Raw genomic sequence first — 23,027 nt, 5'->3', positions numbered from 1 at the left:
TCGGTCACTGAAAAACAAAAATATAACGGTCTTATGAGAAACCATTAGAGTTTGTAGTCTCCCCAGGATAGGTCACTATTATATGATAGGACTCGACCAGTTCTGCCTCTTCTATAGACCCCATTTTAGTCACAGCATTCTCCTGTAGGCAGCTCCTCAGATAAGAGGCTGAGGAACAGCCAGAAGACACTCTATCCCACAGACCTGACATGTACTATCACGTTTTACTACAGACAAATGTATATTTGCCGCCATTTTCCCACATTAATGCTCCTAAGAGAACGGGAAAAAAAAATCCCCCACACACTTTGCAAAATGGCGGCGATACGCCGTGCACGAGAAACACATGTAAGCAGCAAACGGAAAGCGAGCGAGTCAGTGTGTGTGATGAAGAGAGCGCGCGTTTCAGGAAAGAGGCGTGTCCAACGCTGTGATAGGCCAGGATACGGCAAGCCACGCCTTCCCTTCTTCCTCTTTGTAGAGCGCTTTCCTCCACCGCCTGCATAACCGTGATTGGCAGATCCACTATCCTATCACAGCTGGCTCTGTACGTCACGTCCTTTTCTTCTGACACAGAGGTAAGAGGAAGATAGCTAATAGCAGAGCCGCATTTACGAACCAATGAACGCCTGAATATTTCTTTAGTGGGCGGAGCAACCAAGCTTATAAAAAGTCCAGCTGTTAACGTAAGCGCGCAGTCATCTTGGATGAAAGGAGCGGCGTAGAGGCTGGTGACGAAACGTGGTCGCAAAATGGGTAAGCGAGAGGCCTAGTGTGCACGACGGTTACGATGCTCTGCGGTTTACGGCTGAGCGCTTTCCTGCAGCTCCTAGTATCGTATATGTAATGGGAAAATGCTTGGTTTTAGCAGTTGCAGGCCCTGTATGGCTGATAACAGCTGTGATGTCTCCACACGGGCTCAGCACTGATACTTTACACGTGTGCTGCTCATTATGTTACCAGACATAGTATTAAGACTGCTATTATCTTGTAGGTTTTCTTGGCATTTACTTGTTTTTATGGTAATGCTAATAAAGTAGGGACTATTGTTGTCTGTTGTCCAAATAATAATTCTATAGGTGCTTTGTGTCTTATAGTGAAGTGGATGGATGTGTATGGTATAAGGTCTTGTGTGATGGGCCGGTAGTGTGCGTTGCACTAGTCCATACGGTCATGTAACATTTATTACAAAAGTTTCATTTCAAAAGTTTGTGATTTTTTTTTTTTATTTTTTTTTTTATTTTTTTTGGGGGTTGTCCAGTACATATGGTGCAAAACAGATTGAGGTCCCAGTCCAGTGGCTAAGTCTGTGACCTGCTGCCACCTAATGGGCACTGTGAGGACCATTTCTTACTTCACGGCATCCCTGCATTTTTTTTTTTTTTTTTTTTTTAAGCTCACCTGGCGTGAGGGCCGCGGCTGTGGCGTGAGGGCCGCCGCTGTGGCGTGAGGGCCGCCGCTGTGGCGTGAGGGCCGCCGCTGTGGCGTGAGGGCCGCCGCTGTGGCGTGAGGGCCGCCGCTGTGGCGTGAGGGCCGCCGCTGTGGCGTGAGGGCCGCCGCGCCAAGCTGGCTAATCGAGCTGCTGATGCTGGGAAGGTAGGCGGTAGTCATTATAGTGCCATTTATTCCATGGCGTTTTACATGTGAAAAAAGGTATACATAATAAAAACAAGTAATCATGACCAAACAAGGTGCAGAATGGTACAGGAGGAGACAGGTCTCATTCAACAGACAGAGTTTATTAATATTGCCACAGGGCCGGGTCCTGCAATCGATTAGCACTGACTCTGCACATGACATTGTCTGATCATGCTTTAAAGGGAAACCTGTCAGGTCCAATATACACCCAGAACCACAAGCAGTTCTGGGTGCATATTGCTAATCGCTGCCTAAAGCCCGCTTTACACGCTGCAATATATCTTACGATGTGTCGGCGGGGTCACGTCGTAAGTGACGCAAATCTGGCATCGTAAGGCACATTGCAGTGTGTGACAGGTACGTGCGATTGAACGTTAAAACGTTCATCGCATACACATCGTACCTTTCTCTAGAATTGTACATCAGGTTGTTCTTCGTACCCGGGGTATCACACATTGCAGTGTGTGACACCCCGGGAACGATGAACAGATCTTACCTGCGGCTCCCGGCCCACAATGCGGAATGAAGGAGGTGGGTGGGATGTTTACGTTCCGCTCTTCTCCGCCCCTCCGCTTCTATTGGCCGGCTGCCGTGTGACATCGATGTGACGCCGAACGTCCCTCCCTCTCCAGGAAGTGGACGTTCGCCGCCCACATTGAGGTTGTATGGAAGGTAAGTACGTGTGACGGGGTTAATCGTTTTGTGCGGCACATTTAATAAATTCAACGTGCCACACATATGATGGGGGCGTTGCAAATCGCATACGATATCGTATGCGAAATTGCAACGTGTAAAGCAGGCTTATCTGTCCCTGTATACACTAGCATAGAGATCTTTAGAAAAAGTATTTCTAAAGATCTTTTACCGTATGCTAATTAGTGAGGGGACTAGTCCCCTGTGCATTTAGTTCCCCTGGCTAGTCGGCCCCACTAGCATGTTAGTACACCCCTGTGGGCATGCTAACATGCTGATGAATGCGCAGCGTCAAAGGATGATCTCACTCACCTCTCCACCGCAATTGCATCCGACGGGGGATTTCGGCTCAGTGCGCGTGACCCCGGAGCCTCGTGTACTATGAAGCCGTACACGTCCTAGCTTCAAACTGAAGTAGTGCACATGACCGAAACTCCGGGGTCATGCGCTCTGAGCCGAAATACAGCGTTGGACGCGATGGCAGCGGAGAGGTGAGATCGATCATCCTGTGACACTGCGCATTCGTTAGCATGTCCTCGGGCGTACTAATATGCTAATGGAACAGAGTGGCAAGGGGAACGAACGCCCAGGAGACTAGTCTCCTCGCTCATTAGCATATGGTAAAAGATCTTTAAAATACTTTTCTAAAGATCTCTTTATCTATGCTAGTGTATACAGGGACAGTTAAGCACGGATTAGCAATATGCACCCAGAACCGCTCGTGGTTCTGGGTGCATATTGGACCTGACAGGTTCCCTTTAAAATTAGTAACTTTGCCAGTTCTGGGATGATCTTTCCCTATTATCTATCAAGCCCTGCATCTGATCCGATGGCTGTAGGAGTGATGTCTCGGTTCTAACGAGGGCATCCCTGCAACCTATGACTGGCTGCATTACAGAATGTAAAAAAATACTTTTATTATACTCCTCTAGGGGGCAGTCCGGTCCGATGGGTGTCGCTGTTCTCTGGTCTGGCGCCTCCTCTCTGCTACGATCAGTCTTCCTTCTACCCAGCCCAGTATGGATGATGTGTCCTGCGTCATCCAGACAGGCCGGCATTGCGATCCTGCTCTGCTCAGGGCATATCAAAGTATTGTAGTGCGCAGGCAGTCCAAAGTGCGCATGCACAGGACCACAATGCTGGCCTGTGTGGATCACGTAGGACACGTCATCCATGCTGGGATGGGTAGAAGGACGGTGATCGCCACAGAGAGGAGGTGCAGGACTGGAGAGCGTGTTTTGCAGCAAAAAAAAGCTGCAAAAATGCATGCGTTTTTACCGTGTTTTGGTGCGTGTTTAGCTGCGTTTTTGCGCACTGCGTTTTTTATCAGTGAACAATGCCATTAAAGATTGTTGAAAAGAAAAAAGTCTAACAAATTAGTATACCAATGGGAATGTTCAAAATCTGATTAACAAGTGTGCATTACAATCCCTTTAAAACATTATTTTTATTAATTAAATATTAAAATCGTCCACCTGGACGATTTTAATATTTAATTAATAAAAATAATGTTTTAAAGGGATTGTAATGCACACTTGTTAATTTGAAAAGAAAAAAGGTCTGATGTCCTTTCCTCCTTCAATATGTTCATTCTACACTAGTGTATGCAGGAGAGCAGACAGCTGCAGAACTACAAGGCTCAGCATGCTCCATCCAGGATTGTATGCTGGGGGGAGAGGCAGGGGGAGCAGAACTACAAGGCTCAGCATCCTCCATACAGTAGTGTATGCAGGAGAGCAGACAGCAGCTGCAGAACTACAAGGCTCAGCATCCTCCATCCAGGACAGTATGCAGGAGTTTTTTGCCCCCCAAATAAATGACGTGGGCTTCGCCATATTTTTGTATGGTAGCCAGGTACAGCAGGCAGCTACGGGCTGCCCCCAGCTGCCTATTTGTGCCCGGCTGGGAACCAAAAATATAGGGAAGCCCTTTTTTTAAATTATTTCATGAGTTTCGTGAAATAATTTAAAAAAAAAAATGACATGGGCTTCGTCCAATTTTTTAGTCCAGCCAGGTACAACTAGGCAGCTGGGGATTGGAATCCACAGTTAAGAGTACACAAGCTTTCTGGGCACCCCTGCTGCGAATTGCTGTCCGCAGCCCCCCCAGAAAATGACGCTTTCATAGAAGCGCCATCATCTGGCGCTGTATCCAACTCTTCCAGCTGCCCTGATGCCGGGTGGCTCGCTGGGTAATGATGGGGTTAGGGCTAGCTGTATATGATCAACTGGCCCTAAGCCCGAAATTCATGGTGTCACGCCAATATTAGACATGGCCACCATGAATTTCTAGTAAAGATAAAAAAAACACAACACACAGAAAAATATTTTTATTACAAATAAAACACAACACAATTAGTGACTCCATCTTTATTGAAATAAAGAACCCCCTCTCCTCCGCCGTAATCCTGGGTCAGGGCCCCTCGCCGTCCAATCCAGATCCAATGTCATCTGATCGGTTTGCTGGAAGGCAAAGCGATCAGATGTCAGGTTAAAGGACATGAATCACATCACACATCAGCTGATTGTATAAAAGCCGTTAATACAATCAGCTGATGCATCAGTGCAAAAAAAAAAATACTTATGTGCTAATTACCGGCAGCTCCTGGAGCGATCGAATGGAAGTCTGATCTCGTCCGATCGCTGCTGGAGCTGCCAGTAATCAGCTGATTAAGTCTCCTGACTGCATCAGCTGATAGGTTAAGCCGGCCGGGCGCTAAAAAGCCGGTGTCACCGGGAGACTTGCGATCAGCTGATGCATCAGGTGACCGCATCGGGTGATCCACCGCCAGGTCCTGCAGCTATCGGACGTGCCCGGGGAGACTGCACACAGCCGGAGCGGGGGTACCGGGAGAGGGGCTGGGAGCGGACATGGCACTGGGAGTCTGCAGACAGAAGAGTATGACATTGTTTTTTTTTTTCTACTGTTCACATTTGATTTCGCAGCTGCTTCCACGTCCCGTCCAGACATGGTGCCGCACGGGAGCGGACATGGCGCCCTACGGGAGGTGAAAGCAGCGGTGGCGTACCGGGAGAATTCACGCTTCTGTGTTTACTGACAGAAGGAATCCTCTTCCTGTACATGTCACTTTACTACCCACCCCTTGCATTTTTCTGCGTTTTTAGTCATAGAAACGCACTAAAACGCAGCTATATTTGCAATTTGCGTTTTTCATTGCATTTTTGAACATCGCATTGAACTCAATGGGTGGAAAATGCAGTGAGAAACTCAAAAATAATTGACATGCTGCGTTTTTCTGGGCACTATAAAAACGCAGCTAAAAAAAAGCGCTGTGTGCAGACAGCAAAAGTGAAAACTCAGACTTTGCTGGGGGAAGCAAAGTCATGCAGTTTTCTGAGCAAAAACGCCGCGAAAAACGCACTGTGTGAACTTACCCTTAGGGTAAAAAAACAGTCCAGCTCACCTGTTCCTTTTTTGGAGACCAGCATTAATGACCGTGCATGGACCAGAGAGGAGGAAGCCAAGCTCCAAAATCAATGGAAAAAAGGGAGGATATGGTCCAGCAAACAAGTCAATTGAAATTTTTCTTTAAAAATGTATACATTTATTTGGTCATAAAACTTCGTTATGTCTGGCAGAAGTATAGAGCATGAGGACGCGTTTCGGATATCACATCCTAGGTCTGTCTCCATCATGGAGACAGAATAAGGATGTGATATCAGAAACGTGTCCTCCTGCTCTATATTTCTGCCAGACATAATGAAGTTTTATTTATGACCAAATAAATTTGAAATTTTTCTTAAAAAATGTATAATCTACTTGTTTGCTGGACCATATCCTCCTCCCTTTTTTCTAGCTTAGGCTACTTTCACACATCAGGTTTGCTCCATCAGGCACAATCCGTGAAAAAACGGGTAAACCGGATCCGGTACCGCATCCGTTTTATCCCCATAGATTTGCATTGTTACCGGATTGTGCCTGATGGCTTTGCGTTGCATCCGTTTTTTTCCGGATGCGGCAAAATTAATTAAAGCGGTGGCCGGAGGCAACTTAACTTGCAACGTTTTTTGCCCGGCTAAAAAACCCGCATCACGCCGGATCCGGCGCGATACGGCGTGTTTTACAATCGAAGCCTATGGACGCCGGATCCGGCAAAAAACGGATGTGGCTGCCGGATCAGTTTTTGTAAACTGCACATGCTCCAATGTTTTGAAAAAAACGGATCCAGCAAAAAAAGGACAAAACTGATGCAAAAACTGATCCGCTGGATACGGTTTTTACATTTTTTTTGCCGGATCCGTTGGATCAGGAAAAAAAAGATTGTGCCTGAATACAGAAAACTGATGTGTGAAAGTAGCCTTAAGGTGGTGTCACACACAACGACGTCGCTGCTACGTCACCATTTTTTGTGACGTTGCAGCGACGTCCCGTCGCTGTGTGTGACATCCAGCAACGAGCTGGCCCCTGCTGTGAGGTCGCCGCTCGTTGCTAAATGTCCAGCTTCATTTTTTGGTCGTCGCTCTCCCGCTGTGACGCACAGATCGCTGTGTGTGACAGCGAGAGAGCGACAAAATGAAGCGAGCAGGGAGCAGGAGCCGGTATCTGGCAGCTGCGGTCAGCTGTAACCAAGGTAAACATCGGGTAACCAAGGTGGTTACCCGATATTTACCTTCGTTACCAGCCTCCGCTCTTGCTGCCAGCGCCGGCTCCTGCTCTCTGCACATGTAGCTGCAGTACACATCGTGTAATTAACCCGATGTGTACTGTAGCTAGGAGAGCAGGGAGCCAGCGCTAAGCAGTGTGCGCGGCTCCCTGCTCTCTGCACATGTAGCTGCAGTACACATAGTGTAATTAACCCGATGTGTACTGTAGCTAGGAGAGCAGGGAGCCAGCGCTCAGTGTGCGCGGCTCCCTGCTCTCTGCACATGTTGCAGCACAGCGACGCGTGTCGTTATGATTGCTGCTTCGGCTGCTGTGTTTGACAGCTAAGCAGCGATCATAACAGCGACTTACAAGGTCGCTGCTACGTCACAGAAAATGGTGACGTAACAGTGACGTCGCTGTCGTTTAGTGTGACCCCAGCTTTAGGGTCATTTGTGGTGGCTGCAGGTTATAGTTGCCTAATCTGATGATAGGTTCCCTTTAACACAGACGTTTTTCATGTCACGTCTGTTAGGAAACAAGGCTGGCTGACAAACTCATATTTATAGCAAAGCCAGGCCCTTTTACACGCCGCACTGGTTATATGCCTTCCGAGGAAGCTCTCTCCTAGAAGCAATTTTTCCAGTCTTCAACGTTTTGGAGAGTCACTGGATCGTTTTGAAATGTATTACCACTTGGATTATCTGCATCTTCAGTGCCTTTTAGTATGGTAATGTCCCATTCATCAGTTAAGTGACCACTAGTTTAAAGAGCACTAAGTGACTGGACAACCCTTTTTGCTATTAGAGCGTAGCTGTATGCTATTGGTAAGATTGCACTATAAATACATTATGTATGCCTGATTTTTAGCTTCATTCAATGTGACGCACACTTAAATTTAATGAGCTAATCACATCAATGTCTTAAAGGGAACATGACAGGGAATTCATGCTGCCCAATCCACAAGCTGCATGCATCAGACACTGGAAAACATAGGTTCAGAGACAAATGTACTTTAAAAGCCACCAGGACTGACCCGCATGGGAGACTAGTCGGACAGGCAGATCCCCAGCAGCTGCTCCCTGGGACTGACTGATCTCACTGCCTGCTTTTTACCTGTTTCTCCAGGGGGTGGGTGCTGGAGGGGAGCGGTGTTTCCCAGTCAAACATATCTGGCTGAAATAACGCAGCCATCGTCAAATTCGTATTCTTGTATCGGGTTGCATGTGTCCGGTCAGGCTCAATTTAAGGCCTCCTTCACACCTCCGTGTAAAAATAGACAAAAACTGCACGTGTTGCTACCTCCGTGTGCTATGAGTGTGCCCGATACAAGAAAGAAAATACATGATACTGAAATTAATGGGTTTTCCTGTGTAAAAGATGTGCAAAGCTAGAAAAATTATACATAAATGCTAGACACAGATGTCAGCCACCTGTATATAATATCCCACCCCCCATAAATATTCTAGCTTGCACCCTTTAGTGTTTTGATGTGGTACTAAAGGGTGTTTAGACTGTATTTAGCCACAAAAATAATTAACATTATTTTTAAATAATAAAAAAACAACAATGTGGGGTCCCTTTCAAATTGGATCACCAGTGAAAGTGAAGCTGACTGCTGGTGTCTGATATTCTGAGCGGGAAGGGCCATGGTTATTTGGCCCTTCCCAACTTAAAAAAAGCAGGCCGCAGCTGCCTCAGAAGTGGCGCACTCATTAGATGCGCCAATCCTAGCACTTTGCCCCAGGTCTTTCCGTTGCACTGGTGCAGTGGCAAACTGGGTAACATATGGGGGTTCATGCCAGCTGTGAATTGACAGCTGTCATCAAGCCCTTATATTAGTACTTGGTAGACTTCTAGCAAATCCCCCCCCCCCCCATTACTAATCCAGTAGTTATAAATAAAATTTTATTTTTTATCATTTTACAATAAACCCCCGGACACAGCGCTCATTCACCAATTTATTATAAAAAATTAAATCCTTTAAATTCCACTGTAATCCACATTTGATGTTCCTTCAAAGCGAACCTGAAAAACAAAGACTTATTAAAGAAAAATTACAAGACCTCCTCATTCACCAATTTATTCCCCATCAAAACTCTAATCCAGTCCGCCGTAATCCATTTGGAGGTCCAACGATGTTCCCAGACTCTCTGCCCCAGCCTATGAAGAACAGAATGTTCCCCATAGCCTGGGGCACCACCCACTTCTGGCTCTCATGTTGTGCTGTGTGAGAACCGCGTCACTGAACTATGATGACCTCATGTGGGCACCGCAGGTGACAGCATCTGGGTCACACAGTAGTGTGTGAATCACTGTGGGCAGTGATGAGCGGTGACATCATGAGTTCACTGCAGTTCATTGCCGAGGTTCTCACACAAAATAGCACGAGAGCTGGTGGCTGTGACATCATGAATTCACTGCACTTCACAGCCACCGGCTCTCGCGATACATAGTCAAATTAACTGCTCCACTTCCTTCTTCCACTAATTGGTTTCATTAGTAGGAAACATGTTTTTTTCCCCTCTGTTTTCTGTTCTCTAATTTCATGTGAAATAAAGTACTGACTTCTTATAAATGTATAGTTTTATTTCAATCTGGAGAAAAATAGTAAAGCTTTCTTTTTGTGTTCTCAGATTATTCTCGGAAGCGAAAACGCAGTCGCTGGAATGATGAAACTCCAGACCAAAAGACTATTATTCCCGGGATGCCAACAGTAATACCCCCAGGGCTTAGTCGTGAACAAGAAAGAGCATATATAGGTAATGTCAGATTTCCTCTTTCACCTTGATTGGTTTTCAAAGTGTTAATCTTTATATGCCAATTATTTTAGTGTTTAGTGTGCAGATATTCTACTAAACATAATCATTTAAGAACAGTTTTTGTTTTAGTAACAAATGTTTTTATTTTATTTTTTTTTATATATATATATATATAAAGTGATAAATTGTCATTTGAGTCTTTGACAGCAGTGTTGAAGTTGGTCAATGAGAATATAAATGCAATTGTCATTTCTACTAGAATCCAACACCAGAATGGTTATCATATATTGCTAGGAAAACTCTTTGCTCACTATTTATATGCCTTAAAGAAGTTGTTGCTTGAAAACAAACCTTTTTCAAAAAGTTGGCACAGATATCTACTGTTTACTTCGTTTTCAGTTTTTTGAACGCCTAGTTTTAAGACCAGTTGACTCTAGCAACATTGCGAAACCAATGGTTGAATGAATACTTGCCTTGCTAGAATATGTATTGACACATAACATCTTTATATTTCAAGGAAGGATATACCTACAAACACAAGGAACAGCCATGGGTGCATGCTGCGCCCTTTCGCATGCTAACATTTAGTAGCATGCGAAAGAGAAATTTTTCTAGGTGACAACATGCCCAATCTACATAAAATTTTATACTGGATGAGATACATCAATGATGTCTTGTTCACTTGGGAAGGAAACCTCAGTGAGCTTCATGATTTGATACAGAGGCTCAATCTGAATTATTTGAACATCAAATTATCATATGAATATGGCCGAGAAGTCAATTTTCTTGTCAAAGTCTAATGGATGTTTATCTACTCAACTATTCAGGAAACAGCCACAATTTGTTCCTACTTGCCGAATTTGAGCATCCCAAGGGTATCATATGAGGAATACCAGTGTGACTGCAGACTTATGAATACACTGTCCTCTGCGAGAATTCAATGGTTTCTGAACTGAGAACGGCAGGCACGTGACCGCAAATGTGCGATATGCATAGTCCTAGCTAGAACTTGACTAGTGGGCGCTTCCTCACTTAATACAAGTGTATGGCATGGGTCTGTCTAAATGGTAGGTGTGCCCATGTAGTGGGCATAGCCTCACTCTTAGTGAGTAGAGTGGGCATGTCTTCGATTAGTAGGAGGCACGACTGTCTTAATGGGCAAGGCTTTATTCAGTAGACTTGTATTGAGTGAGGTCGCTCCCTTTAGTCGCATTCTGGCTGGGAACATGCATAGAGCTCAATTGCGGTTATCTGAATGCCGGTCTAGGCACAGAAAGTAGACTCCTCGCTGTGTATAGTGTGTGCACTGGGAGGATGCATTACATCATTTTAGACCGCACAACTCCTTTAAAATGTATGAATCCTATTAAGCCATGATAGGGCTATTCAAGGTTACAAGACGTTAATAACTCATCTACAGGATAACTGATCAATTCTGTATCAGTGGTGGACCGACTGCTTAGACCATTGCTGCTTTACCCAAAGGGGCACACTTGACCATTGTTAGTCATTGACTGTGGGAATGCTGGAAAACACAGTAAGATGCTCAATAGAGCGGCTGTTTAGCATGCTCACTGCTCCTTCATTCAGACAGTGGTAAAATTGACCCATAATGGTGACTGGTAGGGTGCTAAGCTCCATCAATTTGAATGTTATCACCCGACCGTTACCACCCTGTACACTCAAAGGGGGGTAGTTCACCCATATTTTTTGTCTACAGTAGATCGATATTATATTGAGAAACAATGTTTCTCTCAAATACCTTATGTTGGCAATAGTGCCTGTGAGAGGTGCTATTGCAGACCGCTGTTCCCCGTGACCTCGGGGATCCGGTAATGTCACGTCAAGTTCCTGACAACGTGGCCGGCCGCAGTGTCCGTGAGTGATGAGCTGTCGGTGGTATTTTACCGCTCGTCACAGCCCATCAGCTCCCTCCTCCCTCACAGCAGAGCGCCGCAAGCAGGAGACACACTGGGCTGTGACAAGCGGGGAAACGCCGCCCACAGCTCAGTGAGTCAGGAAGACTGCAGCCAGCCGCAGGGATGTGACATGTCCAGAACTTGACGTGACGTCACCGGATCCCCAAGGTCACGGAGCGGGAAATAGCGGTCTGCAATAGTGCCTCTCATAAACACTATTGCCAACATAAGGTATTTGAGAGAAACATTGTTTCTCAATATAGTATCGATCTAGAAAATAAAAAATATGGGTGAACCACCCTTTTTAATAATAAAGGTGAATCTGTGCATGGCAGCTTCCACGCTGCTCCCCTAACATAATGTCCGGGTACAGAGATCAGGATTAAATTTGAAGTTTGACTTTAATCACCTTTTTGTTTTCCTGGGAGATGAGCAGCTGATGGAGGCACATTACGGCTTTTTCTTCTCGTTACTGAAAACACACAAGTCCTTGGCCGAGCCGAAAGTACATTTGGGACAGTGATGTTGGCCGAAGAAGTGATCTCCTGTATTGGCACATCTGGATTGGGTTTACAAGGCCTCAAGTCAGTAACATATAGCCGACCACTGCAGGAGCTGCCGGTTATTGACCTGCATTTGGTTGGGACCAGATTGGTGTATACTGCGATTGTTTTCATACCAACCATCAGTCCTTAAGAAAAATCACTTCTGTGTGAGAAAGTGTATTGGTTATCGGGCCTGTGTTCTATCCGTTGAGCACCCAGGCAGTATATTGACCTTATACGCTGGTGTGAAGAGCCTTTTACTCTGGTACCAGCTGATACATGATTACATCTTCTGGTGTTGGTATTCTTAAGATTTGATTAATATAAATGTAGTAATATCTAATGTTATAATTAAACTATGGCTATGCTTGGGATTGACGTTATAGTACCGTAGTTCTTGATATGTTATATTACATAGTCTTTTGTTATTGATCTTGTTATGACTGCCCATTTATGGGCATAACTAACGAAATTTTAGTTTATTGGGGTATTTAAAAAAAAAAAAAAATCCCGTTCAGAATTTCCTGTTTATGGTTAAATGTGTGAAACAGGTAAAAATAACCCTAACCAATTGACAGCCATGTATGAGATTTGTCAACATTTTAACACATTCTTTTCCGGTCATAACTTGTATTGATTCGCATTGTTATGGGTTTGATTTTTTCTCCTTTTTGGGTTTGTAACAATTTTCTCCCGTTCCTTTTGTTTTCTAACCTGCTTTCTTCCAGTTCAACTACAAATTGAGGATCTGACTCGCAAGCTTCGCACGGGAGACCTGGGAATACCCCCTAACCCAGAAGACAGGTTGGGATACCCCCTCCGCTCGCTTGTCACCTGACAGTAACCCGTTTCTTCTTCTCTTGGGCTTGTTAATATAGTAATCTGTATATTTTGTGATCTATGGCATGTAAGCAGGTTTTACATTTTTCACTTAGTGGAATTATCTTGTGCTCTCCAAACATGGAAATATTACATTCCTATTGAATATTTATAGTACAATTAGAAACTAAGTGTGCACACAGCCTGAGAACATTGACCTGATGCTTTGCTCCATGGATAGCCTATGTTATGTTAGCCTTGGGTTTGAAAATGTGCTGATTGTTTTGTCTGCAGCTTATCATAGGCCAGGATAGTGGATAAGATGTTACATAATCTCATTCACATCTCACGGTGAAAATGTGTAGCGTAAATTGAACTGCTCTGAGGATTTGACATCTACAGCATAAAATGAAGCAGCAGATTTTTTTTTACTACATTTCACTTTGTGCAGAGAATAAATTAGAAGAATGTTGTCTCGCATTGACAACCCTCTTGTCAATTGAAGCTGTCTCTGTGAACTTCTGATTCTGATGAGTCTGGCTTCCAAAACCACAAGCAAAACCACTCTAGTTTTTAAAATTGGTGAATAATTGCATGTTTTCATTTAGAAAAAAAGTACCGTATTTTTCGGATTGTAAGACACACTTTTTCCTCCCAAATATTTAGGAGGAAAAGGAGAGTTGCGTCTTAAAATCCGAATATAGCTTACCGGGTGGCTGCGTGCGGGCGGCCGGGTGCCTGTTGGTGCCGGCTGCCACTCTGTGTGTGTGTGTGTGTGTGTGTGTGTGTGTGTGTGTGTGTGTGTGGGGGCGGACGGCCTGCTGGCTGCCACTCTGTGCGGCAGGTGTCCCACTGTGTCCGCTGTCCCAGTTTCAAATGATGGTGCCGGGAGTCAGCATGTGCGCAGATGGAGCCCTTGCATGAGAGCTCAATCTGAGCATACGCTGCTCCAGGCGCCATCATTTGAACCAAGACCGAGGACAGACTGGGACACTCGCCGCACCGGCCTGCTCCACCACTGACCCGCCAATGACCCGCCGCTGCTGCCACCACGAACCCACCGCCGTTGCCAGCACAACCTCTGCCTCCTGTGACTCCGCTTCACCACCACTGCTGTCCCCCCCACCCCTCCGGTAAGACAACACCGGATTAAAAGATGGACCTCATTTTTAATTTTTCCCTTTTAGCTCTAAATTTAGGGTGCATCTTATAATCAGGTGCGTCTTATAAAATGAAAAATATTGTAATTTACATAAAACAAAAATAGTTTTACAGAGTCATGATTAAAAACATCTACAATCGACTGTTCAAACTAAGCACTTGCTCTGGGTGCGCACCCGGCGTGGCTGAGCAGTTCAATGAATCTTCCCAACTAACTTGTTTTTCTGCTATCTCCTGAAAATTCTTCAGTTGCCAGAAGAGAGCAGAGATGGATGTAAAATATGTAGACTAGAAGGGACATTGAACTACCATTTGTGTATAGTGCCTATTCTTGGTTTGAACAGTCGTTACATGCTGATAGAATCCTTTCAAGTGTTCAGTGAATCCCACAACCTGTGCAGGACATTATCATTGTGCATACACAATCCATCATCTTAATCAGCAACTTAATACAGTGGAACCTTGGTTAATGAGAACAATCCGTTCTGGGACTGTGCTTGTTAACCAACTTACTCGTTCAGCAAAGCAAGATTTCCCATATGAAATCATTTCAATGCAGACAATTCTTTCCACAACTTGTTAAATGTCCCATCTTGGTGCCCTATTGTGCCATTCCACACACTTACAAGCACGCACAAACACGCACACACACAGATTATGCTCACCTTACCTTCCGTTCCATCGCCGGCCTCCTGGAACTTATAGTTCGCCCATACAGGATGTGTATCGGGTAACTATCGCGACCGATGCCGGACCCTCCGCTCCCAGCGCGCTGACGTCAAAAGCAGGCGCCGCTTGCCTCTGATTGGCCAGCGCGCTGCCTTTGAGTAGCGGCTGACAGGGGAAGTTCCTCCCTCGTCGTGATGGTTACCGATACACATCCTGTAGCGGCGAACTACAAGAACCATGAGGCCGGCGATGGAACGGAAGGTAAGGTGAACATATGTGTACCTTCCGTTCTATTACCTCATGGTTCTTGTAGTTCGCCTCTACAGGATGTGTATCGGGTAAGCATCACGACGAGGGAGGAACTGGTCGCGATGGTTACTCGATACACATCCTGTACAGGCGACTGCAAGTTCCAGAAGGCCAGTGATGGAAGGTAAGTAGTGTGTGTGTGTGTGTCCGTGTCCGTACTGCAACAGCGGGTTAGAGCGTGGTGGATGTACGGAACCGGAAGAGTGTGCGGTATTTTGCTTGTACAGCAAAGCTTGCTCATAAACAGTTAAAAAATTTACAGCAAGCTTTGCTCGTTAAGCGAAATACTTGCTAACTGGGTTACTCATTAAGCGAGGCTCCCCTGTAGTTTCTTGGGAGCATCTGCATAAAACTACAAGTAGTTGAAATTGGGCATCATGGGCTTTGTGTAGAGTCAGATATGGATGAACGGACAGACAACTATAAACATTTCCCATCTTTAGTACCCTACCAAAAAACTGCAAGACCTTTTCTTGCGTCTTAAGACCACTTATTCCCCAATAACTGACCTTAAAGGGATCCTGATGCATTGTGCACGCAGTCAGATCTGTGGACAGCATGGTACAGCAGGTTTGTTGGAAAAGATTCTATATAACCTTATTCATTGAAATCCTTGGTATCACTACGTATGAGTCCAGTGGGTGGCCCTACTCAGGGAAGACTTTTAAGGCTAGGTTCACACTTCCGTTGTTTTGCATCAGTCACAATCCGTCGCCTTGAGGAATTACAGTATCCTGCAAAATATTTTGCAGGAATCCAGTTTTTCCCCATAGACTTCTATTAGTGACGGATTGCGACTGATGATGCTGCGTTGCATCCGCTGCATCACGGTCAGTCATTTTTTAACTGACCGCCGGGCGGGAGCAACGCAGCCTGTAACTTTTTTTTGAGCAGCGCAATCCGTAAGATTTTGCTGCGCATGCTCTCCCTGGCTCCCTGCACCCATAACCAGGATACACATCGGGTAACCAAGCAATGCGTTTTGGTTAGTTACCCGATATTTACACTGGTTACGTGTTTAGGGAGCCAGCGCTAAGCGGTGTACGCTGGTATCAAAGATAAATATCGGGTAACCAAGCAAAAAGTGGTTTGCTTTTAGTTACCCGATATTTACCCTGGATACGTGTGCAAGGAGGCCGACACTTCCCCGCTCGGCTCCGCCCCCTCCCGCATTCCGCATGTGTACTCACACTCACTTGTCCCCAGCCCTGCAGTCCCCGCGGCACTGACATCCTCAGCGCCACGGCCCCGCTCGGCTCCGCACACTCTCACACTCACTCTCACTCTCACACATACTCACACACTCACTTGTCCCCAGCCCTGCAGTCCCCGCGGCACTGACTTCCTCAGCGCCACGGGCCCGCTCGGCTCCGCCCCCTTCGCGCTTTGCCCCCCGCACACAACGGAGTCTGACAATGATTTCTGTTCTTTGTCATCCGTTGTATCAGTCACATGAGTCAAGCAACACAGGTGACAGAGGCAAAACAACGGAAATGTGAACCTAGCCTTAGTTACTGAATAAGACTGCCCACCAGACTCTTCCAAACACCAGGGATTTCAATCTGATCAGCTCCTCTTCCTTTATAACACCTTCCGGCAGGTCAGATACCATTTTCGACATGACTAGTCTTCCTGAACAAGCTTACCAAGCCCTGTTTGCATTTGGTGATTTGTATCACCATGCTTTCTCTTTGACCTCATTGCAGTTAGACACCTGACAGAGTGGGAATGAATTATGTACTGAGCAGTAAATACCCATTCATGCTTGGGTCTAAGTGGTATTTTCTTCTTACAGAAAGCACAAACTGGAATAGGGAGACTTATGGGCAATGCAGTGTTTCCTACTAAATAAAATGTTCCAATAACCTCTTGATCAGTGTCTCTAGTGACTCTTGCTCCAATAGGTGTTGGCTTTATATCCTTTTCATATTGGAGCATATACTAAATTTCTGCGAAAAGACCTAGGCTGTACATAAGCCCTAGCATAATTTTACAGGAACTTAGTAGTATGTTTGAAATATAAGTCCTACTCCAAAAATAAGCCCTAGTTAGTCAGGGCCAGTGTTGAGTGGGGGCGGTGGGCAGCTGGTATGAGATGGGGAGAGTCAAACTGCAATTTCTTTTTCGCTCCTAATTGGGAGACCCAGACAATTGGGTGTATAGCTACTGCCTCCGGAGGCCGCACAAAGTACTACACTTAAAAGTGTAAGGCCCCTCCCCTTCTGGCTATACACCCCCCCGTGGGAGCACGGGTCCTCCAGTTTTTTGCTTTGTGCGAAGGAGGTCAGACACGCACGCATAGCTCCACTGTTTAGTCAGCAGCAGCTGCTGACTATGTCGGATGGAAGAAAAGAGGACCCATACAAGGGTCCCCAGCATGCTCCCTTCTCACCCCACTTTCTGTCGGTGGTGCTTGTTAAGGTTGAGGTACCCATTGCGGGTACGGAGGCTGGAGCCCACATGCTGATTCCTTCCCCATCCCCATTGGGGCTCTGGGCGAAGTGGGATTTTACCGGTCTCCAGGCACTGAGACCGTGCTCCATCCGCAGCCCCTGGAGAAGCCGCTGGATATGGAGCTGAGTATCGTCAGGGACATGGCCCTGCTCCGTCAAGGTACTCTGTGTCCCCGTGCATACGCGCGCACACCGCAGCATTGCTGGGTGTGTTAGTGCGCCGGGGACAACAGCGCTGCTGCGCTTGTGCCATTTCCTCACTTCAGCTTAGCTGAGTGGGTAGACTCAGGGAGAACGGTCGCGCCGGCCGCTGGGACTGCGACGCGGCTGGGACTTGTGGTGCGCCGGGGACTTCCGCGCTGGCCGTGCATATATCACGGCCGCGCTTATTACTACAGTCCCCGGCTTTTGCGGCCTAGTTCGTTCGTTCCCGCCTCCGCACCTGCCAGTCAGGAGGAGGGCGAGACGCTGTACAGAGCATCAGCGCTGAGGGCTGGAGTCGTTTTTACATACTCCAGCCCTCACACCAGGCACAGTAGGACGCAGTTTCCCGCTCTTTGTTTGTGGCACGCCCACGGTCCGCCCCTCTTCACAGAACGCCGGCAGCCATTCCTGCCTGCACGCTGAGCTGCAGAGGGGAGACGGGGAGACCCAGACACGGGATTCTACGGCCTCATACCCGCTGTTCAGCGGGCGGTAAGCAGCCTCAAGGGCTCACCCCCACTTGTGCCGTTTGTATACTGAGTATTTTGTGTTTGCAAATACTTTGTACTGTACGGTCGCTGGTGATTCTCGGCTATACCCCCCTCCTAGATTACAAGGAGGCAACAGCATGTCGTCCGCAAAACGCAAGGGTGCCAAGGCACAGACATTATATGCTGCCTGTACCGCATGTGGGGCTGCTCTACCGGCAGGTTCCACTGACCCCCATTGTGTGCAGTGCTCGGCTCCTGTGCAACTTGCACAGCCGGGGCCTCTGCTGGACGTGACCCAGGGTGTACCACCTGTGAATGCTGTCCAGGTGACAGGAACGGAGTTTGCAGCTTTTGCTGACAGATTGTCTATGACCATGTCAAAGATTCTTGAAACATTGCAGTCTAGACCAGTAACTCAGACCATGGACACTGTGGCATCATTGCTCCCTGGTCCCCCTCAGCTGGAACACTTCCAAGCTCCGGGGGTGTCACATGCACCCCAGGGTGACGATTCTGACTCGGACGACAGTCCCAGACAACCTAAGCGGGCTCGTTATGAGGGGCCCTCAACTTCGTCTCACTGGTCAGGATCCCAGCGGGACGAATCTATGGGTGATGAGGCGGATGTAACTGATCAAGATTCTGATCCTGGGTCCGCTCTCAATCTGGATACACCGGATGGTGACGCCATAGTGAATGATCTTATAGCGTCCATCAATAGGATGTTAGATATTTCTCCGCCAGCTCCTACTGAGGAGGAGGCAGCTTCACAGCAGGAGAAATTCCATTTCAGATATCCCAAGCGTAAATTAAGCACTTTTCTGGACCACTCTGACTTTAGAGATGCAATCCAGAAACACCACGCTTATCCTGAGAAGCGGTTTTCTAAACGGCTTAAAGATACACGCTATCCTTTTCCCCCTGACGTGGTCAAGGGTTGGACCCAGTGTCCCAAGGTGGACCCTCCAATCTCCAGGCTTGCAGCTAGATCCTTAGTTGCAGTAGAAGATGGAGCGGCACTTAAAGATGCCACTGACAGGCAGATGGAGCTCTGGCTGAAATCCATCTATGAAGCTATTGGAGCGTCGTTGGCGCCAGCTTTCGCAGCCGTATGGGCACTCCAAGCTATTTCAGCTGGGCTTATACAAGTCGACTCGGTCACACGTGCATCTGCCCCGCAGGTGGCACCATTGACCTCTCAAATGTCTGCATTCGCGTCTTACGCGATTAATGCTGTCCTGGACTCTACGAGCCGTACGGCGGTGGCGTCAGCCAACTCCGTGGTTTTGCGCAGAGCCCTGTGGTTGAGAGAATGGAAAGCAGATTCTGCTTCCAAGAAGTGCTTAACCAGTTTGCCTTTTTCTCGTGACCGATTGTTTGGGGAGCGTTTGGATGAAATCATTAAACACTCCAAGGGTAAGGATTCATCCTTACCTCAACACAGACAAAACAAGCCCCAACAAAGGAGGGGTCAGTCTGGTTTTCGGTCCTTTCGAGGCTCAGGCAGGTCCCAATTCTCCTCGTCCAAAAGGACTCAAAAGGATCAGAGAGGCTCAGATTCTTGGCGGGCTCAGTCACGCCCAAAAAAGACAGCAGGAAGAACCGTTACCAAGACGGCTTCCTCATGACTTTCAGCCTCCTCTCTCCGCATCCTCGGTCGGTGGCAGGCTCTCCCGCTTTGGCGGCATTTGGCTGTCACAGGTCAAAGACCGTTGGGTGAGGGACATTCTGTCTCACGGGTACAGGATAGAGTTCAGCTCTCGTCCTCCAACTCGTTTCTTCAGAACTTCCCCACCGCCCGACCGAGCCGATGCTCTGCTGCAGGCGGTGGCCGCTCTAAAGGCGGAAGGAGTGGTGACTTCCGTTCCTCTTCAGGAACAAGGTCACGGTTTTTACTCCAATCTGTTTGTGGTGCCAAAGAAGGACGGGTCCTTTCGGCCCGTCCTGGATCTAAAGTTGCTCAACAAACACGTAAAAACCAGGAGGTTCCGGATGGAATCTCTCTGCTCCGTCATAGCCTCAATGTCTCAAGGAGATTTCTTAGCATCAATAGACATCAAAGATGCTTATCTTCACGTGCCGATTGCGCCAGAGCATCAGCGTTTTCTACGCTTCGTTATAGAAAGCGAACACCTGCAGTTCGTAGCGTTACCTTTCGGGCTGGCAACAGCCCCTCGGGTCTTCACCAAGGTCATGGCAGCAGTAGTAGCTGTCCTGCACTCGCAGGGTCACTCCGTGATTCCGTATTTGGACGATCTACTTATAAAGGCACCCTCTCAAGAGGCATGCCAACACAGTCTGAACGTGGCACTGAAGACTCTCCAGAGTTTCGGGTGGATTATCAACTTTTCAAAGTCAAATCTAACCCCGACCCAATCACTAACATATCTTGGCATGGAGTTTCATACTCTCTCAGCGATAGTGAAGCTTCCACTGGACAAGCAGTGCTCTCTGCAGACAGGGGTGCAATCTCTCCTGCAGAACCAGTCCCACTCCTTGAGGCGCCTCATGCATTTCCTAGGGAAGATGGTGGCAGCAATGGAAGCAGTCCCTTTCGCGCAGTTTCATCTGCGCCCTCTACAATGGGACATTCTCCGCCAATGGGACGGGAAGTCGACGTCCCTCGACAGGGATGTCTCCCTCTCTCAGGCAACCAAGGACTCTCTCCGATGGTGGCTTCTTCCCACCTCATTGTCAAAAGGAAAGTCGTTCCTACCCCCATCCTGGGCGGTGGTCACGACAGATGCGAGCCTATCAGGGTGGGGAGCAGTGTTTCTTCACCACAGGGCTCAGGGTACGTGGACTCGGAAAGAGTCCACCCTTCAGATCAATGTTCTGGAAATCAGAGCAGTCTATCTTGCTCTGCGAGCCTTCCAACAGTGGCTGGAGGGCAAGCAGATCCGGATTCAGTCGGACAATTCCACAGCGGTGGCGTACATCAACCACCAAGGGGGAACACGCAGTCGACAAGCCTTTCAAGAAGTCCGGCGGATTCTGACGTGGGTGGAAAACACAGCATCCACCATATCCGCAGTTCACATCCCAGGCGTGGAAAACTGGGAAGCAGACTTTCTCAGTCGCCAGGGCATGGACGCAGGGGAATGGTCCCTTCACCCGGACGTGTTTCAGGAGATCTGTCGCCGCTGGGGGATGCCGGACGTCGACCTGATGGCGTCACGGCACAGCAACAAGGTCCCGGCTTTCATGGCACGGTCTCACGATCACCGAGCTCTGGCGGCAGACGCCTTAGTTCAGGATTGGTCGCAGTTCCGACTACCTTATGTGTTCCCACCTCTGGCATTGTTGCCCAGAGTGCTCCGCAAAATCAGGTCCGACTGCCGTTGCGCCATTCTCGTCGCTCCAGACTGGCCAAGGAGGTCGTGGTACCCGGATCTGTGGCATCTCACGGTAGGACAACCGTGGGCGCTACCAGGCCGTCCAGACTTGCTGTCTCAAGGGCCGTTTTTCCATCTGAATTCTGCGGCCCTGAACCTGACTGTGTGGCCATTGAGTCCTGGATCCTAGGGACCTCAGGTTTATCTCATGATGTTGTTGCCACCATGAGACAGGCTAGGAAACCATCCTCCGCCAAGATCTACCACAGAACGTGGAGGATATTCTTATCTTGGTGCTCTGCTCAGGGAGTTTCTCCCTGGCCATTTGCATTGCCTATTTTTCTTTCCTTCCTGCAGTCTGGGTTGGAAAAAGGTTTGTCGCTTAGCTCCCTTAAAGGACAAGTCTCTGCGCTATCCGTATTCTTTCAGAAGCGCCTGGCGCGACTTCCTAAGGTACGCACGTTCCTGCAAGGGGTTTGTCATATCGTTCCCCCTTACAAGCGGCCATTGGAACCCTGGGATCTGAACAAGGTTCTAATTGCTCTCCAGAAGCCACCTTTCGAGCCTATGAAGGAGATTTCCTTTTCTCGGCTTTCACAGAAAGTGGCTTTTCTGGTGGCGGTCACGTCTCTTCGGAGAGTGTCAGAGCTGGCGGCGTTATCTTGCAAATCTCCCTTCCTGGTGTTTCACCAAGACAAGGTAGTACTGCGTCCAATTCCAGAGTTTCTTCCCAAGGTGGTATCTTCCTTTCATCTCAATCAGGATATCACTTTACCATCTTTGTGTCCGCATCCAGTTCACCAATTTGAAAAGGGTTTGCATCTGTTGGACCTGGTGAGAGCACTCAGGATCTACATTTCCCGCACGGCGCCTCTGCGCCGTTCGGATGCACTCTTTATCCTGGTCGCTGGTCAGCATAAAGGGTCGCAAGCTTCCAAATCCACCCTTGCGCGGTGGATCAAGGAACCAATTCTTCACGCCTACCGTTCTGCTGGGCTTCCGACTCCTTCTGGACTGAAGGCCCATTCTACCAGAGCCGTGGGTGCGTCCTGGGCATTACGGCATCAGGCTACGGCTCAGCAGGTGTGCCAGGCGGCTACCTGGTCGAGTCTGCACACTTTCACCAAGCATTATCAGGTGCATACCTACGCTTCGGCGGATGCCAGCCTAGGTAGACAAGTCCTGCAGGCGGCGGTGGCCCACCTGTAAGAAAGGGCTGCCTGACAGCCCGATCGCGAGGTATTCTTTTACCCACCCAGGGACTGCTTTTGGACGTCCCAATTGTCTGGGTCTCCCAATTAGGAGCGAAAAAGAAGGGAATTTTGTTACTTACCGTAAATTCCTTTTCTTCTAGCTCCAATTGGGAGACCCAGCACCCGCCCTGTTTTTTCTGAGGGTATTTGTTTTTCGGGTGCACATGTTGTTCA

General features: G+C 47.7%; 1 protein-coding gene across 3 annotated transcripts in view; it reads left to right on the top strand.

Annotated features, from left to right (window-relative positions):
* Positions 1 to 657: 657 nt before the first annotated feature.
* LOC142254822 (splicing factor 1-like) overlaps positions 658 to 23,027 on the top strand; it is a 67,423-nt gene continuing 45,053 nt past the window's right edge. Inside the window, exons 1-3 of one of the 3 annotated variants that reach the window (XM_075326143.1) lie at positions 658 to 756; positions 9,570 to 9,695; positions 12,888 to 12,963. In XM_075326143.1, coding sequence (XP_075182258.1) covers positions 753 to 756; positions 9,570 to 9,695; positions 12,888 to 12,963 — 206 coding nt within the window. In that variant the 5' untranslated portion in view covers positions 658 to 752. Of the gene's footprint in view, positions 757 to 1,489; positions 1,597 to 9,569; positions 9,696 to 12,887; positions 12,964 to 23,027 lie in introns of those variants that run through there. The other 2 variants (XM_075326144.1, XM_075326145.1) reach the window with 2 other exon arrangements.

Source organism: Anomaloglossus baeobatrachus, chromosome 10 (genome assembly GCF_048569485.1).
Source record: "Anomaloglossus baeobatrachus isolate aAnoBae1 chromosome 10, aAnoBae1.hap1, whole genome shotgun sequence".
NCBI lineage: Eukaryota > Metazoa > Chordata > Amphibia > Anura > Aromobatidae > Anomaloglossus > Anomaloglossus baeobatrachus.
The sequence above is the reverse complement of the archived record's forward strand: the minus strand, read 5'-3'. Positions and strand labels throughout refer to the sequence as shown.